General features: G+C 34.6%; 1 protein-coding gene and 1 pseudogene across 1 annotated transcript; both read right to left on the reverse strand.

Moving 5' to 3' along the window:
• Window positions 1-3,257: 3,257 nt before the first annotated feature.
• LOC120198131 lies at window positions 3,258-9,122 on the reverse strand (annotated as a pseudogene).
• A 3,314-nt stretch (window positions 9,123-12,436) lies between these two features.
• Window positions 12,437-16,481, reverse strand: LOC120198530 (mechanosensitive ion channel protein 6-like). The gene is made up of 5 exons (XM_039199840.1): window positions 14,435-16,481; window positions 14,183-14,306; window positions 13,447-13,740; window positions 13,150-13,352; window positions 12,437-12,907 (listed from the first exon to the last, which is right to left on the reverse strand). The coding sequence occupies exons 1-5, from the start codon at window positions 16,195-16,197 to the stop codon at window positions 12,619-12,621; spliced, it is 2,673 nt and encodes an 890-aa protein (XP_039055771.1). The 5' UTR covers window positions 16,198-16,481; the 3' UTR covers window positions 12,437-12,618.
• Between the last annotated feature and the right edge of the window lie 854 nt (window positions 16,482-17,335).

Below are 17,335 nucleotides of genomic sequence, written 5' to 3' on the forward strand. Positions count from 1 at the left end.
CATTGTTGTGTAAACTAACTTGTGGAGTCATGCACTAAGCAATTAAAGTTTAGTTTTCTATTACCCTTTAAATCGGTTTTTAGATCCAACAGTACTTGGGATAACCGCTTTTCAAATCAAAATTTAAAGAATATACTACAAGTCATTAAACATTGAGTAAGTTTTCGTTTTCCTCAGTAAACTTTCAAAAGTTACAAATTGATCATTAATGTTATCAATCTGTAACAAATTGGTCACGTGACGTTAACAGCCATTAACGTCGGCTATGGAAAGCTGAGTGGACCGTTATGGAGTGCCACGCTGGAGAACCGTTTGAGTCTTGTTGACCGGCTCTCTCTCTTTGATTTCGCTACCGCTGTTCATAAACTTCTACAACCATACACTCTGACTGGCCTTTCTATGCGAACTTCTGTCGAGTTATTTACTTGAGTTGTCGAGTTTCTTCTAAATCTCCTTTATTTCATCTGATTCAACAAGGGTGAAAACATGGGACCCTAAAACAGAATAGCCCTCGATTACCATGATATCTTCCAATGTAACCATCACTTCGTCCCATAGGAAAACGAAGCTTTTGGTTTAATGGCACCATTTCTCGATGACCCCAAACAGCCAAATCATTGTTCCTTTCGATATGGTACGTCGAATTCATGGTAGCTTCAAAAATACTAGCTTTCTTCCATGTGGACTCGTATAAAAAAGCCATTTTGACGACCCACGTTTTTCATTCCTTTTGTGGGTATCTCCAGTGATGAATAAAGTTTGAAAAATAGCTTAACAATTGGAAAGGATGGAAGTTTAGAATGGAGCAAAATTTCAGACTTTAACATTTTGCGAAACCCCTACAAGCAAAGCAAAAACCAAGCAGTCGGAAATCCTTAAATTGCAGCCATGGCAGAAGCTTAGAATCTTCCCGAGCAAAAGAACTAGTTGCCCACGTTTTCTATTCCTTTTGTGGGTATCTTCAGCCATAGAAATTTACTTTGATGGGCCAAGTTTTGGGGTCAAAAGTGGTTGGCAAAGAGGAAAGGGAAGGCATTGGAAGGTGAGGGATTGGTGTTCCATCAATGGAGCTCGAGTCTTGTACCGAAGGTGTGATGAAATGGTCTGTTCTTAATTCGTGGCTCTTATTATCTCGTGAAACCGTCAACTCTATTGTTTCTTCAACAATGGAGTTTGAGGAATCCTCTATTGTTAAGTATTTTTGGTTTGTGTCTTCTTGCTTGAAGCTTGAGGGCTTCGAGGAGAGAGACAGTCGGTCAATATGATTTATACGGTTCCCCAGTGTGGCGCTCAACTGTCCATTTAAGTTTGTAACGGTCTAGCTCAGCTTCCCGTAACCGACATTATAGTCTGTGTCAAGTGATTATTTTTTTACAAATCGATAATGTTAGTGATTAATTTCTAACTTTAAAAAGTTCAGTGGAAAAAACAAAAAATTACTCAAAATTTAATGACCATTGGGTGTAGTTTACCCAATTTTAAATATAAAAAGCTTTTTTTATATTAGAAGTAACAAAGAACGAGATTGAAAAAAAAAATCAAACAAATGGTATAAACCAGCCTTTTAAAAGTAAAAAAAATATATTTTTTTAGTTATAAAATATCAAAATATATATATTTTTTCAGATCTGTGAATTATTGGGAGGTAGAGTGTAAGGCTCATTTCAGTTGGATCTTAAGTAAGCTGCTTAAAATGCGAGAGGAGGCTAGAAGATTGTTCTATCCTTGTGTTAATTGGAGTCAAATTAAGGGTAGTTGGATCTGAGATAACATTCGAGGCAGGAGGGAAAAGGTAAGCTGACATCAACTTTTTTTGGTTCTCTGCTTGTATCTCTAAGTTTTCTTTAATCTCTTGGATGATCATTCTTGATAGGCTGCCTACTAAAGACAGACTTGCACGGTTTGACATGGCTAATGATAATGTTTGTGGGGTGTGGGGTGTTGGGATGGAATCTAGAGACCATCTCTTCTTTGAATGTTCCTATGCGAGGAAGTGTGGGGTGCTATTTTACACTCCTGTGGGCTTCGACATGAGCCATACATCTGGAATGAAGGTTTTCGTTGGTTGGTTATGAATTTGATGGGCAAGACTCTCATAGTGTGTATTCTTAAGTTAACTTGGATTGAATTTGAGTACTTTATGTGGGAAGAGTGTAATCATAGGCAATTTAGGGGTAAAATTTGTTCGGTTGATACAATTGTGAGTAAGATATAGGAGGTTGTGAAAATTAAATTGTATAGATGTTGCATGTATAGGTTTGATGATGTAAATAGGTATTTGTGCATAAATTGGGGTTGATATAGTTGATGAGGGTTTGTTATGTTTCTTGTAACATCTAGTCCGCTTTTCTTTTAGATGAATATTAATGTATTTATCCAAAAAAAATATTTTCTACAGTTACATTTTTATAACATTACCATTTTTAATTAAATATCATATTTTTTCACTATCACTTTTTAAAAGTATTTTTTAGCAAAAGGAAGTATTTCATTTTTTTTAACCCAACATAGAGAACTGTACTGTAGAACAAGGTTAAAAAATAAATTTTAAAACCAAAAAAAAATCTACTAATAGAAAAAGACGATTTTCATTAATGTCAAAAATAAATTAATAAAAGAATATTTTCATAATTAACTTAATTTCTAACCTTAATCCACAATATCTATTTATAGATATAATTATTTGATTATAAAGAAAACTTGCTTAATAAGAAATATACTCAACCTATGGTTCTTATTTTTAATCAATATAAATATAGTAAGTTCGGTACTTTCAGTCAACTAAATTCTCAACTTTTCTCAATTTTCTCTTAATTTTATATCTTCAAGTTACATGCACGATAGCTATCATATCTACTAAAGTCATATGCCTCCTACAAGAATATACATATTAATATAAATTATATATATTAAAATTATGTTTATAAATAAATTAAAATATATTTTTACAATATTAATGTTAAAGTTAATAGTAAAATGTGCCATGGAAAGGTATGCTTTCAACATTCATGCAAGAGCGGGACTGCAAACAGTGAAACCAAATTTGTGTCTATATATATTTGATTGGGTGAAGATAGCTGTGGTTCATGTGCCTGAAAATTACACTCTCTAAATTCAATCGAGTTATTAACAACTTTCCTCGGCGTCTGTTATTCGAACTCAAAAATGATTTAAATGTTTTATGTTTCTAATACGAATATGTTCAATTTTTCTCCAAAAATTGTATATATTTTGAAGACTAGACCTTATGATTATGTTCAGATGTGAGTCGGACCAAACACCTTGGTGCATGAAGGAGAGGCATTCGCTAGTCTATTGAGGAAAGAGACAACATCATCTGATGAACCGAGCAAATATCGAGCACTTGTCCGAGTACGTCCAACTGCACAGGAGAAGTAGTTATCTCCTTGGAGATCAAGCACACTCCATGACATCTTTTCCGGCACCGATGGACGTTGTAAACTCCCGCTACTATAATTATTTCCGGTTCTTTGGTCAGGAGGCAGGAACAGTCGTTGCGTCTTTGTTGTTGATGATGATTTAGCTCCACTTCTGCTTGTCGGAAGCTTCAATTGAGGCCTTCTTTCGGCAGGTGATAACTTTGGCCCGTCAAATGGCTTGCTTCTTGTCATGCTTAGTGCATTGAAAGACAGCTCGAGTTCGAAAAAGGAGTAAACATCTTCGTCCTGGTGAAGTGATGAAAAACAATCACATCGGTAAAATACACGGGTGTTCGACATGAGCACTTCAAGAAAAATAAGAATCGGAACGACATTGATAATTACACCTCAACTAGACCTATTTGTTTGATATCCTAGAACATAAGTTACACCTTAAAGTTGTTCAAATGATTTGAACAAGAATTTGCATAAATCAAAGATGCATGGGAATTTTACCTTCCCCAGAAAATGACCGATGCAAAGAACATAATTGATTGATGTTGTCATTGATTTACTGTAAACAATCTCTCCTAAAATACGATCAATGGCTGCTCCCTGGATTACAACGAAGTTATCATATATGTAAGCTTGCATCTCCGATGCGCTAAAACATGTATATTTATGCTGAATAGGCAGTTACCTTTGTAATGCCAACTGCTCGCACCTCAACTGAACGACCTCCTTGAACAACATTGACAGATGCATTTGAAATTGATCCGGTCCAGAGATGCTGTAGCATGTCTCTTGCTTGATGTCTTCCAAATTCAACATCTATGGACAAAATAACATGAAAGGAAACACGAGGGCCTGATAAACAGGGTTGGATACTTGGAAACCAAACAGGCTAAGTACCTGCATGCTTGTAATTCCATACAAGCGATGTATCCCGGAAATCAAAATGTGATCTCGGTGTTCTTTCGGTGAAATACTCGAAAACATGCTGTCAACATGCCATTGACTTTCATTAGAAGAGGTCAAAAAGAGGATATGCTTAAGTATAATTTATTACCTTCACACTATCAACCCATTCCAAATTCAAGTGTTCTGGCATTGTCGTCATCCAGTCTCCCTCCGTATATTGTAGAAACATACCGTTTTCTGCAGCCAACCACATGTTGTACTCCCCGAAGTTCTGCGAGAGCAATCACTTGGTTTCAATTGAGGACGAGCAGACGTTTAGACCAGAAAGAAAGATATTATGATATAAATCTGAGCATACCTTATCCAAGACACGCCTGTCGCTCCCACTGAGGACAACTACTGTTGTCTTTGGATCATTACAGAGAGCTGTTAACGGTTCTCCTAACTCCAGATGCAACTTAAGTTCCATTTCCTTAATTTGGTCACCTCTACTCCTCGGAGTATCTACTGGTTCGGTTAATGTTGCATTAAAACCCTGAGTTTAGGGGCATCCCCAAGATGAGGTAAACAACATTGGAAGCATACACAACTTAGCCAAGTGGATTTGTCGATATCGGTACAATAAGAAGCACTGCAGTAATTAGGTCCTACGTATTCTTGCATTGAATAAAGCTTTTACTGGGAAAGAGACATTTTAAGATGACGGAGCTTTTAGATTAAACGATCATACCAGTATTAGCAGTCGGTTGCTAGACAACAAATAACGTTCCATTGCATCGTTTTGAGGAAGTTCGGGAGGCACTTTGCTTGACCTCAGTTGTGCTTCTACAACAGTGTCGTTCAATTCACTGCAATTTCAGAATTAGTACAAATAATCTCTAGCATTTACATCCTTGTTAAGACACATAATCTACAAGCAAATGTCCGAGATGCAGAGGCCAAACTTGGGAATTCAGGAGTTCAGAAGCTACTAATGTGGGATAACACCACTTAAATTTGCAGAAATGAGCAAGTCAAAGACTATAATCAGGGATGGACCGAAGGTTGAAAATTTAAAATTACCATATATTTTAGATTTTTTATGTATTTTCTATTGAAAATCTATTTTCGCTCCCTGAAATTTTATAAGTTCGTCCCCTCCTAAAATTTTAGAAGTTTGCCCCCAACATAAAATTCTATGTCCGTCCCTGACTATAATGATTAACCAAAATGCACTGACCAACAGATGATTTGGGCCGGCTATTATGATAAAAGCATCCAACCTAGCTGATGATTAAAGGGAAACGAACATGAGAGTTTCGGCACTCTAGGACAAGAGGAAAAGGATTAAAGGACAAAAATATATATTTCAGAATTCGGAAGAAACTTTGTATGCATACCTTACAAATGTTTCAGCCCATTCTTGAGCAGTATGCATTATCACATGATGAAAATTGTGGCAGTGTCGCTTCTCCCTTTCTTCGGCTGGCATGTTCAAAGCCTGCTCGATCGAAGCAGCCACTTCGATGATGTTCCAAGGATTCACTAAGATTGCTCCAGCACCCAGAGATTGTGCAACACCGGCAAACTGCAAGATAAATCAAGCACATCGAAAGCACCGTGATTGTTACTTTGATAACAAGAATGTTCATTAAATTACAAGTCTTCTATGCAGAATGAAAATCAAGTCCTCTGGAAACTAGTTTCATTCAACACCAAAAAACACGGCATGAGAACTTTTAAGTAGTAAGTAATTACTTCACTGAGAATGAGGACTCCTTTCTTTGCATCTTGGCAAGCGACGGACTCGTAACTAACGAGGTTCATACCGTCCCTTAAAGATGTCACAATTGATACATCTGAAAAAAAAAAGAAATTCCATAGTTAATAGAATGCAATGCACAATCTAATAACAGTTTACATAAGAATTTAGCATTAAGAATTGATATTCTAAAAAGGATGTTCACTCATAAAGTGATTTAAAAAATGGTGAAGGATTCTATTCACCATGCTTGCTAATTCTGTGATCATAATGGATAAAAAATTTGGGTTAGGGAGTTGTAACCAAACAAGTTTCAACACACTGAAAACGTGATGGATAAAGCTAGTAACAATAGCAACAACAATAACTTCATGATAAAACCTCTAAGTTCAGTTAGGGTTCTTTATAGACCCATCTGTCTTATCTTAGAACCATTCAATGGAGTCGCAAGTTTCTGAAAATTGCATGCAATAAACCATTCAATGTGCTAAAATAAAACGAGTATCTATAGAAGTGAGACCGAAATCTTTGTTTGTACCTTAAGTACTAACTGCAGTTGCAAGTACAATGGACTAACAAAGTAAATCAACATCTGATCTCATAGAGCACTACTTGAAAGCAAAAGTAAAAGAATGAGAAGCTAATATTGAAAAAGTTCAATGGTGATCCAGTACCAGTAACAGCATATAATGCACATAGTGCATGAAAGTCGAGCGAGCGGTCCTATAAACACAGAAAAGAAATGCATTAGAAAGATACCGGGCAAAAAAATACCAATGATCATAAATGGTTTCAATTTTAATACATTAAATCAACAGATAAAACCGAAAAACCGATGATCATAAATGGTTTCAATTTTAATACATTAAGAAACATTCATTTCAGGATAATCCATGCATACACAACCTGAACTTTGACCTATTATAACTGGTGTAATTCATTTTTAGTAATGATTCAAATCTGAGGCATACTGCTGAATCCAGATAAAACAGACTATGACAAGTCCTCAGCTCTACTGTAATTCCAAATCAAGGAAAATGAGAGCATTCTTGTCATCAGAAATCATACAGGAAAAATGATTTAACTCGAAGTATTGATGAATCTAGAAAATAAAATACGAAGAAAACATATCAAGCATTAAGCATCAGTTTCAGATGTCAGAGACATACCAGGTGATGTATGGGACCAGCAGTCAATGTTCCAAATCGGCCATTAATACGTCCAACGATTTCATGAACCTGGCTGGTAAGTTTCTGATCTGTGAACAACAGTGAGAAGCTAAGAATTAAATTTAGCTAAACATGTTGATAAACTGTATCTGAGCAACATATCAAGAAACAAGAGAATGAAAGTAGCGTACAATCGGGAACATCAGGTCTTGTTGGCACTGCAATTTGCAGCAAAACCACCTTACCACGCCAGTACGGATTTTCCTCAAGGAACTTTTCGAATGCCAGTAGCTTTTGCGGAATTCCTTTAATCATATCGAGACGATCGACGCCAAGCATTACCTGCCAAGTTTGTACAGTTAAAAGGACAAGCACATGGACAACAAATAACTATATTACTCGGGCTTTAGTGTGTCGGATATATGGTAAATTAAGAATTGAAATACATAATAGTGCCATAAGGTAATGATCCATCTACCTTTCGGCCTGCAAACCTTTCTTTCAATTCTTTGATGTGTTCTTGGACTTGAGGAAGCTTAAGAGCTCGTATGAACCGGTCTGAGTCTATGCTAATCGAAAACTAAAGTTTCAAGCATTGAAGAACCAAAAATTTAGTATACGCATCAGTAGGAGTTCAACTAAAGCAATAAGAAACTAGGATTAAATAAAGGCATCAGAACAATCGAGTGAAAACATATAAAAGAATCCGAACATACTGCAGCGACTCGGGTCAGACTTCCTTGATCCTCGACCCTTTCAGGTGTCCCTTCAACTCCGAGAATTTGAGTACAAGCACTAACAAAATGTCTGGCATAGTCATAGGTATGAAAACTGGAACAAGAACAAAGTAAATGTAATGGTCATCTAAGCACTTCAAATTCAGTAAAAGTTAGCAGAAACTTACCCAACCAAGTCAGCTGCAAGAACTGAACGCAAAAGCTCGGATCGGGATGGCAGTGTCCTATGAATTTCAGAAGAAGGGAATGGCGTGTGGAGAAACCAACCAACTTTCATTTTGGTGTTATATTTCTTCAGGCATTCCGGAAGATACATGAGGTGATAGTCATGGCAACAGACGACATCGCCCTCTTCGTAGTGTGCATTTACAACATCTGCAAACATTTGATTCGCTTTTTTGTATGCACCGAACTGTGTCTGGAAACTTCTTGTGGTAGCGAGTCGATCTTCTTGTGGAAGTCCAAGGTAGTGAAAAAGGGGCCACAGAATGTTGTTGCAATAACCATTGTAGTACTGATGAGCAATCTCTTCAACGAGGAAGACCGGGATACACCTCTGCAAAGATAAAGTGCATTCGATCTGAATTACATATATCACATAAAATCAGATTGAATTTCAACTAAATACCTTTTCAGCCAATGCTTTAGTAAGAGCCTTCTGTCCAATCTCGTCCGGAACATTTACGCCAGCCCATCCAATCCACCTTGCCTCAAACTCCTTGACACCTATGAATTTAAATCTAAAATCATTAGATTCCTATACGGAAGGTGGGGCAGTGTTAGCATGTGAACCAGTTAGACAACATAGTCAATATCGTACCCAAGAGAGCACTCACTAGACCTCCAGCACTTATTCCAGCGACCAAGAGTCTTCGCCTCTCCGAATAGCTGAAACCGGAAGCCTATTTGCCACTACCAGAAGTCGTTGCCGGAAAGGCCTTACAACTGCAGCCTCTTCCAAGTATTGTTTGAGTAAAGCAACTCCGGAGTTGTCACCTTCTTGATAAAATCGGCCATTCTCAGATAATTCATCTCCCCAATGATTATCAATCAGGTCATTCGCATATGTAGCTCTAATGTTCTTCCTTTGCTCCCTTAACACTCTTTCTCACAAAAGACGCTCAACACGAGTCGGTATATGGCTCGAGTTACCGTTGTACTTGTTTCCAGGCATATGGTCGTTATCGAACTAGATGACCAATACTGATTTTATGTCCTGCACTTGCATTTTAGTAGATTAAAACATAGTAAGATAGTGAAGAATATTAAATAAACTTACGAACACTTCCATACAAAGCTGTTCGAAACCATGTTAGAGAAAACAACCTTCCTTCTCCCCTGAGACCTTTCCTTGGGTAGTTTTTGAATTGCTTCTTGTCTCAAAAGGATCAAGAAATCATTCCTATTCCTATAAAAAGAACAATAAAACATAATGAATAAAGAAAATAATGTGATAAGTATTGTTTTGAGTTCAAAAAACAAAATAATGTGACAACTGTTATTTGGGGTTTCCTTGTAATGGAAGAAAGGCACTATACTATTAAAAACAATAATTTCGTTGATACTATATTAGATGAATAAATAATAATAATAATAATAAATATTTGTTTATATAATACTTAAACAATTTATTATTTACCCTAAATCAAATATAATTACATTTAAACCTACAACCTCATGTAGATAATAAATGTTAATATTTAATTATTTACTTTCTCTAAAATAAGAATAAACATAAATTCTTTACCTATTATCATCATTACCAAATTTGGCATTTTTAAAGTTAGTGTTAGGGATGGTAACTGGCATGTCGGATGGGATTTTACCGATTTGAATCCAACCCGATATAATTTTAGTATTTAGAATTTAAATAAAAAAATTAATTTGATTTATTTTTAACATAATTTTCAATTTTTCGTATACTTTTTATCAAAGTATAAAAATAATTGAACCAACTAATAATTTATTTAATTTAACAACATAAAACAAAGTAAATTTTAATTTAATGTCATAATTCTAATAATTTATATGAAAAGTTTTACATATATTTTAATCAAAAGCTAACTAATAATATATAAACATATAAAAACGTATGTTCGCAATTATCTCGAAGCTGAACGAATTCTTCTAAGCCCGAACTAAATCTTACTATAAACCTAAATTTCATTTTTTTTTTTAAATTAACCTTATCAAATTGGGTCCAAATCCATCTAATTTTGATCTATTTTCATTAATCTATGGCAGAATAATAATAATAATAACTAATGAATGAATTTATTTTTTTCAGTTTTTTATATATTACGTTAAGTAACATCGCAACTAGTTCATAGAAAGGTAACATTTCAATCATATTTATTTATTTATTTATTATTACATATGAATTTTGACCAATTTTATAAGGGAAAATACAATTATTCTACAAAGTTTTCTTAAAAAATAATATGAATAATTCTATAGTATAATATGTTAATAATATTTTCTTAGTTTATTAATAACGCTTGCAGATGTAACTGTTAAACTTCTAAAGAGAATAACATTTATTTTTTATCATTAAGATCACTCATTAAGTTCTTAATTACTCTATAAAATTTGGTAAAATAAAATGTATTAATTTAATATTATAGCCTAATCTGATTTATGGATGGAAGATATTTACCACGAACTTTATGTTTATTTTTTCTGTATTTCAATATGATATGAATATAAATATGATTCACAGTATAAAAAAACCAGTATTAAAGGTAAATGTGATTGCTTACGATACAAGAGAATGAAGGAAGACCTGGTAGTGCAAGGACGGCTACTGGGGAAATGAATCGAACACCTTGTGGTCTTCAAGAATGGTGGAAATGAAGAAAGAGAAACATGTTTTGGAGGGCAATTGGGCTTATAAAAGAAGAGGAGAAGATGGGTTGTGGGGAAATAAGCAAGAAAAAAGTAGAAGAGAGAAAGGAATTGCATGGTGGGTTTGTTGTTTTGTGTGCAAGATGAAGGCAAGTGGTGAAGGAATTATTGGGTTAGAAGGATAGATTGGTGTGGCGGGGAATTTTCGGTGCAAGGCATAAATTTGTCATTCATGCAGGAGAGCTTGGGACTCGGGAACACACCATGGATGGGCTGGCCTGCTCAAATCACCTGATGAGACGGTTCATGCAACAATTAGAATTTTTTAATTATAATACCTATTTTGTCTCCTGTCCACCTCAAAATACTGTAAAATTGAATCAAACTTTATTAAAAAAAATGACCCATTAACATTGGGTTTCTTTTTCTACCCAAATTTTATTCATTTAAAAATTATTTTTAATTATAATACCTATTTTCGAATATTTTTTATTTGGGTGAAGTAAATGATATTGTAGAACTTTGTTTTGTTGAGTATCTCGGTTATTAAATATTATAGAATTGTTCTTTGATTATAGGACATTGCTTTGTTAAGTCCTTCGATTATTCATATGTTCCAAACTCGTCCTTTTTTGTTAAAAAAATTGATGACAGTCTGAGTTAGATGTTAATCTGCTAATTGAGATATGCTAAAATCTAACCACATAATCTCAAATGATTAGCATATCTTTGGCAACATGTTGCATCCAACTTATATTAATGTTAGTTTTTTATCAAAGAATAACGAGTTTGAAATATATAAATAATCGGATGATCATTTTATAAATTTTAATAATTAAAATACACAACAAAATAACATCTTATAATCAAAAAATTTATTTTATAATTTTTAATAATTAAACAACTCAATTAAATAATGTCTTACAATAAAAAAATCAAGGCTATGTCTTACGTATACACGATAAAGGATGAACAAAATTTCGATTTATTTCAAAAAAATTGATTTTTTAATCCGATTTAAAAAATTTAATTCCTAATTTTATAAATTTAATTTGATTAAAAAATAAATTCAAGTCAAGCTATAAATTAAAAATTGAATAACTAAAAATCTTTAATAATTATTTGATTAATTTTCAAGTTTAGATTGAATCTCTTAATTTTACATAATATATGTATATAACATATGAAAAAATATATTTATTATATATGACTATAGAAAACCGTTATAAATTAGAATCAAATAGTACTATAATATTATAAATATTTACAATTAAATTTAAACAGAAACTCGAATAGCTCAACTTGAAAAAATTCAAATAAAATATAAGTTATGAAATAAGACTCGTCAACTCGAATAACTCAAAAACATTATAAATAACTCTCCTATACATAGCGACAGTACAAGCACATATTAGGCTACATTAGATATCATCGAATTTTAAACACTGAATTATTTATGTCGTTGAATTTTTAATTTTATCAAATATAATATTAAATTTTAATTTTATATTAAATTATATCATTTCAACGTTAACTCGCTAGCGGGACAATGACACTAGATATAAATTTATGATTTTTAGCAATTCAAAAACAGGACCGAACCCGGATCAATACCGGCCTTTTCAAGTCGAAGAATCAAAACACGAGCATTAAGAATGATCTAGTAAATCAGACTTTGTTCAATCTACCAAAAACATACAATTTATATAAGAAATTCGGTATCTAATAATCTAATAGGAACGATTTATCTACCTGTAAACATATCCAGGAAAACAATGTCACAGAGGCAGTAAAATGTGGTGTCCTAATTTTGGTTGTTACCTTGTTCAGCTGGCAGGTCCAGTCCAAGTCGGAGGAAGGCGATCCGATGCCACGGGAGGCATGCCACAGACATTGATGTCGATCGGGTACAAGCGGTATTTAATATCCAAGTCGTTGAAGATCTTAACCAGCTCTTCCACCAAGAGAGCCCTCCTTGTATACCTCTCTCCCATGTCTTGGTGGTTCATTCTATGCGTCACCCATATCGCTATCCTTACTCGATTCAACACTTCGAGTTCCTTAAATACTATCATCGTATCTTGATACCAGTGGTCACTCTTAAGCTCGATGTAACTGCAGCAGATGTTCGAATATTAATATAAATACAGTTCATAGATGCTCTCAAGCAAGCATACTAAGATGAACTATCACACCCAAAGCAAACAGTACATTTCCCTCATGCTCATTCGCGTTATAATAACGACACCGAAATATCGAAAGATAGATGATTTACTCAACTAAGCCATCTTCGTTGATAAAGATTCTTAAATGCAATGTATTCAACTACCAAAAAAATTACATCTTTTTCAACTCACCTCAATATCCTCTGCTTCATGAGACCAATCCTTTCTGCAGGAGTTTTCACATGGATGAGGAATTCAACTATCTCTAACATGTCGGGGCTACGGTAGTAGTTATGTATGGCCTTAGTAGCCAAGACACTGTTCGGTATTATGATCTTCTGGTTATCGTATCTTAAGAAAACAGTAGTTAAGATGTTCATTTCCTCCACGATCATCTGAAATTCATTCATTATGGCATTTGATACCCCAACAATTTATATGAATATTACGATGAAAAGAAGAAAAGGGTTCATATGGTTATCTAAGTACCTGAACTCCATCAATTTCACACCTGTCACCAACATCGAACGGGTGCATAACAAACAAGAATATAATAGCTTCAAATACGGTCTTGCAGGTGTTTCCAAATATGAATGCGACAAGAAGCAGTTGAGAGCTAATAAAAACAAGAACTTTACTGGTGGCAATTCCAAGTATGAGGAGCCAAATAACCAATAAGATGATGCCAATCAGAAAGTTTATCATCCGATGAAGTTTGTTCACAGCTGTTTTGGTATCGTTCAATGTCAAGGCAAGTGCCCTTCGTTCTCTAAAAGCATTGACCTAAAACATTGACATGCATCACATTAAAAAGTAAATCATACAGTTATCTCTATTTTTAGTGATAGTGTCAAATCCAGAGATTGCGTTATACTGTAAGTGGTAAAAGGGTATCAACATTCAACCGATTAAAAACTCAGCATATATACTTCAGAATTTAGTTTATGAAGATCATATAATCTTGTTACCTATATCATACTAAGGCCTAAGTTTTATGGCACATTTGCTGTTATTCACAGGAATTAAGGGGATAAATATGTGCATGACTAACATTTGATTACCAATTTAATGAGAACTACTTTAGATCATTTTGAAAAGCATCCAATAGGAAAGGTTTCGAGGTAATAGAATGTCTTAATTGTTGTTTGATTTATAAAAACATACATGTCTATATATACAATGAGAGAGTAGACAATACTACAAAGCATGGATTCCCTATTCTTACCACCCAATTCTTGAGGGCTTTCTTGCTAATTTTCTTGCTTTCAGATGCACCTTCAAAGAGACTCATTGTCTTCAAAGCCTCGTCTTCTTGCAGAAAACGTTCGATGTCCTCCAAGTATATGAACCTAAGAAGACAATTATCAGCATTACATTGATGAAAAAACCCTCATTAGTGCACCTGCTCATAAGGACACAAGCCAAATCATATAACATGCATAAGATATTGCATAACTAATGGGATTCATGGAAATACCGGGATCCCGGCTTAGCAACATTCTGGAAAATTTTCCTTGCTGCAACTTTTGCCTCGTATTCACTTCTAATTTGTCCCGCAGACTCATCTTCATAAGATGAATGTTGGATCTGCTCATCTAAAGTGGAAAGAGCTCCATGGCGGATTATATTCATCAATCTTTTCATATTCCAAGCAGATACATTTTTATGATTCAGTTTGTGCAAGTGGTCAATAGTAATCCCTTGATCATCCTTATCTCCTGTCCTGGCAGAAAGCGGTGACAGCATAGGGCTTTTTTCTCGGGGAGTTTTCTGGATCCGCCCGCTCCCTATCTGTTTCCCGTAATGGGGTGATGAAACTGTGGACGTCTTGAGCCCAGGAGGAACTGTGGCACCGGCTTTCTGCAGGTTCATAATCTCATTCGCTATTCTTTCTTCCTCCTCCTCTGCCCTTTGAATCTCAACCAAGGGAGGACCTGAAAGCGTCTCGATTGCATACTGAATGAACAAAGAATCCTGGATTCGATCGAAGTAAGTACTCACATGAAAAGATGATGCTAATACCTTAACCAAGAGAGTCTTTACTAGCCACACCATCACACCAATCAAAAGACAAACCAAAACTTTGGTCACATATTGAAGGACCGAACTCTTCGTTTCCTTTTGAAGCTTCTTGTCAAACAAGAAATGCCAAGCAATCAAAACCAACCCTAACCACAAGCAATTTCGAACTGGTTTCCTCACTCCATAAACAAAATACAATACCCTTTTCCTCAAAAGAAAATTCCTCTCTATAAAAAACACAATTATCTTTATTATCCAACCTGAAACCAATCTACCACATATTAATACCAAAACCATAACTTCCCATTTCCATAACATGAGCTTCCATAGGCTTTTCTTCTTTAGATAAGGAATTGTAAGACTACAAACAAAAGCAGCAATAATCAAAATCAAACTTAACCATTCAAGCAAAACCAGAACACTGAATTTATCTTTCTTGTACTCATCAGGCAAATCTTCTTCAAGCAATGGATCATCCTCTTCTTCCTCCATGCTTTTCCCAAGAAACCCAGATCTCGTTATCTGCCTTGACTTCCCTGCTCCTGATTTGGCAGACTTTGGCTCCCCTTTTTCTGGCGGTGGAGGGTCCATCAACCTGGACTTTGTCCTGTTTACAAACAAGCTTGATTTCCTTTGAAAAGTACCACCTTCACTTCTTTTAGAAGAAGAGTTTGAGCTACATTTTACAACCCCGTCGTCTTCTTTTCTTGGAGATGGTGATCCTTTACTCTGTCTTCTTCTTACAGGATGGTTTTCAAAAGACACCCTTTGAACAGCAGCCGCCGAAGGTGACGGTGATTCAGCCACTGCAGGCAGCACACCGCCGAGATGGGGTGGCTCATTAAGTTCATCCATTTCCAGATCCATATCCAATGAGAACTCACCTGAAGCTTTTTGCTTATGCAGAAACTGACCAATTAACTTCGACGGCGGATCTTCCGTTGCTGCTTGCTTGCTTTGCATGAATTCAAAGTCTTCGCTTTCCATGTTACTGTTATTACCACTGCTGCCAGTACCGTTCATGTTCAAGTTCGCTTTCTTCCAGCTACTTTCGGTTTTCTCATCGTCGTTCCAGAAATCATACGTTGACTCTCTCAAAATCTTACCTCCACCGGCGGCGGCGTTGGATGCTCCGCCGGAAGCAGGAATACTACCGTCATTGTTTCTGTCCTCGATTTTCAAGATGACTTCTTTCCGGTCTCCCGAATTAACGGCCATGATTTGCTGATCTTAAGCCAGTATAAACAGACAAAGAACCATATAATGTGAAGAAAAAATAAATTAAAAAATGGGGTCAGAAGTATTTAATGGAGAAGACAGTCTGAGTTCAAAGATGCAAACTTTTTTTATCAGGGTGGTGGAAAGATGCAGGTCGGTGTTTGATTCCTGAGAAAGTGCAAGAAAACCCTTTTCTTTTTCCTTGTCTACTCGTGTAATGAGAGGGTGAAGGAGCGGAAAAGATGGGAAAAAAATTAAAACCTTAGGCAGAGAGAGCGGAGGAAGGAAGAGTTAAAAGTTTGTTTTTACTGTGTAAACTTATTAAATTATTTATGTTTGTGTCGCGTGGATTACGCGTAGATATTAGACTTCACAGCTTACTTGTTTTTTAAAGATAAAAATTTTTCAAACGTCTGCGTGAACTCTTTTTATTGCATATTTTATTTTATATCTTCAAAAGTTTTCAAATCTCTTCAAGAACAATTATAAAATATAATTATTTATTAAAATAATTTTAAATAATTTAATAATGTTATTTATTTTAAAATAATTTATTTTAAAATAATTTATTTATATTTCAGTTTATTTTAGCAGTCTGTAGACGTTAAAAAACAAACAGTCTTCTTCTTACAGACTGCAGACTTTTGATCCACCTTTTCTGTTGTAGATATATACAGATATGATCCACATACTATAGACTTTTTACTTTATAAAAACAAACACCACCTAACAAAAATGATAATGCGGGTGAGTGCAAACATGTTTGCTGGATTCTACTCACTTAATTTACCCTAATCTTATACCTGTGACCGCCTACAATTAAATGGAAATATTAAAAAGTTGGATAAACTGCACGTTTATGGTATAAATTATTACTTTTATTTTATTTTAGTACTTAATTTTTTTAAATAATAGTTAATATTTAGTGTAGGCTTAATTTTGATATGTATCATTAAAAACTTAATGATGATGTGTCATCATAAGATAATTTCATATTATTATTAGAAAATATTTAAAAAATATCACATCAATAATTTTGTTATTTTTTTAATGGTGAATATCAAATTAAAACTTAAAGTAAATATTAAGTATTATTTTTTTAAAAAAAAATAAAGTTTTGACATCAAAACGGAATAAA

Source organism: Hibiscus syriacus, unplaced genomic scaffold (assembly GCF_006381635.1).
Source record: "Hibiscus syriacus cultivar Baekdansim isolate YM2019G1 unplaced genomic scaffold, ASM638163v2 tig00117056_pilon, whole genome shotgun sequence".
Lineage (NCBI taxonomy): Eukaryota > Viridiplantae > Streptophyta > Magnoliopsida > Malvales > Malvaceae > Hibiscus > Hibiscus syriacus.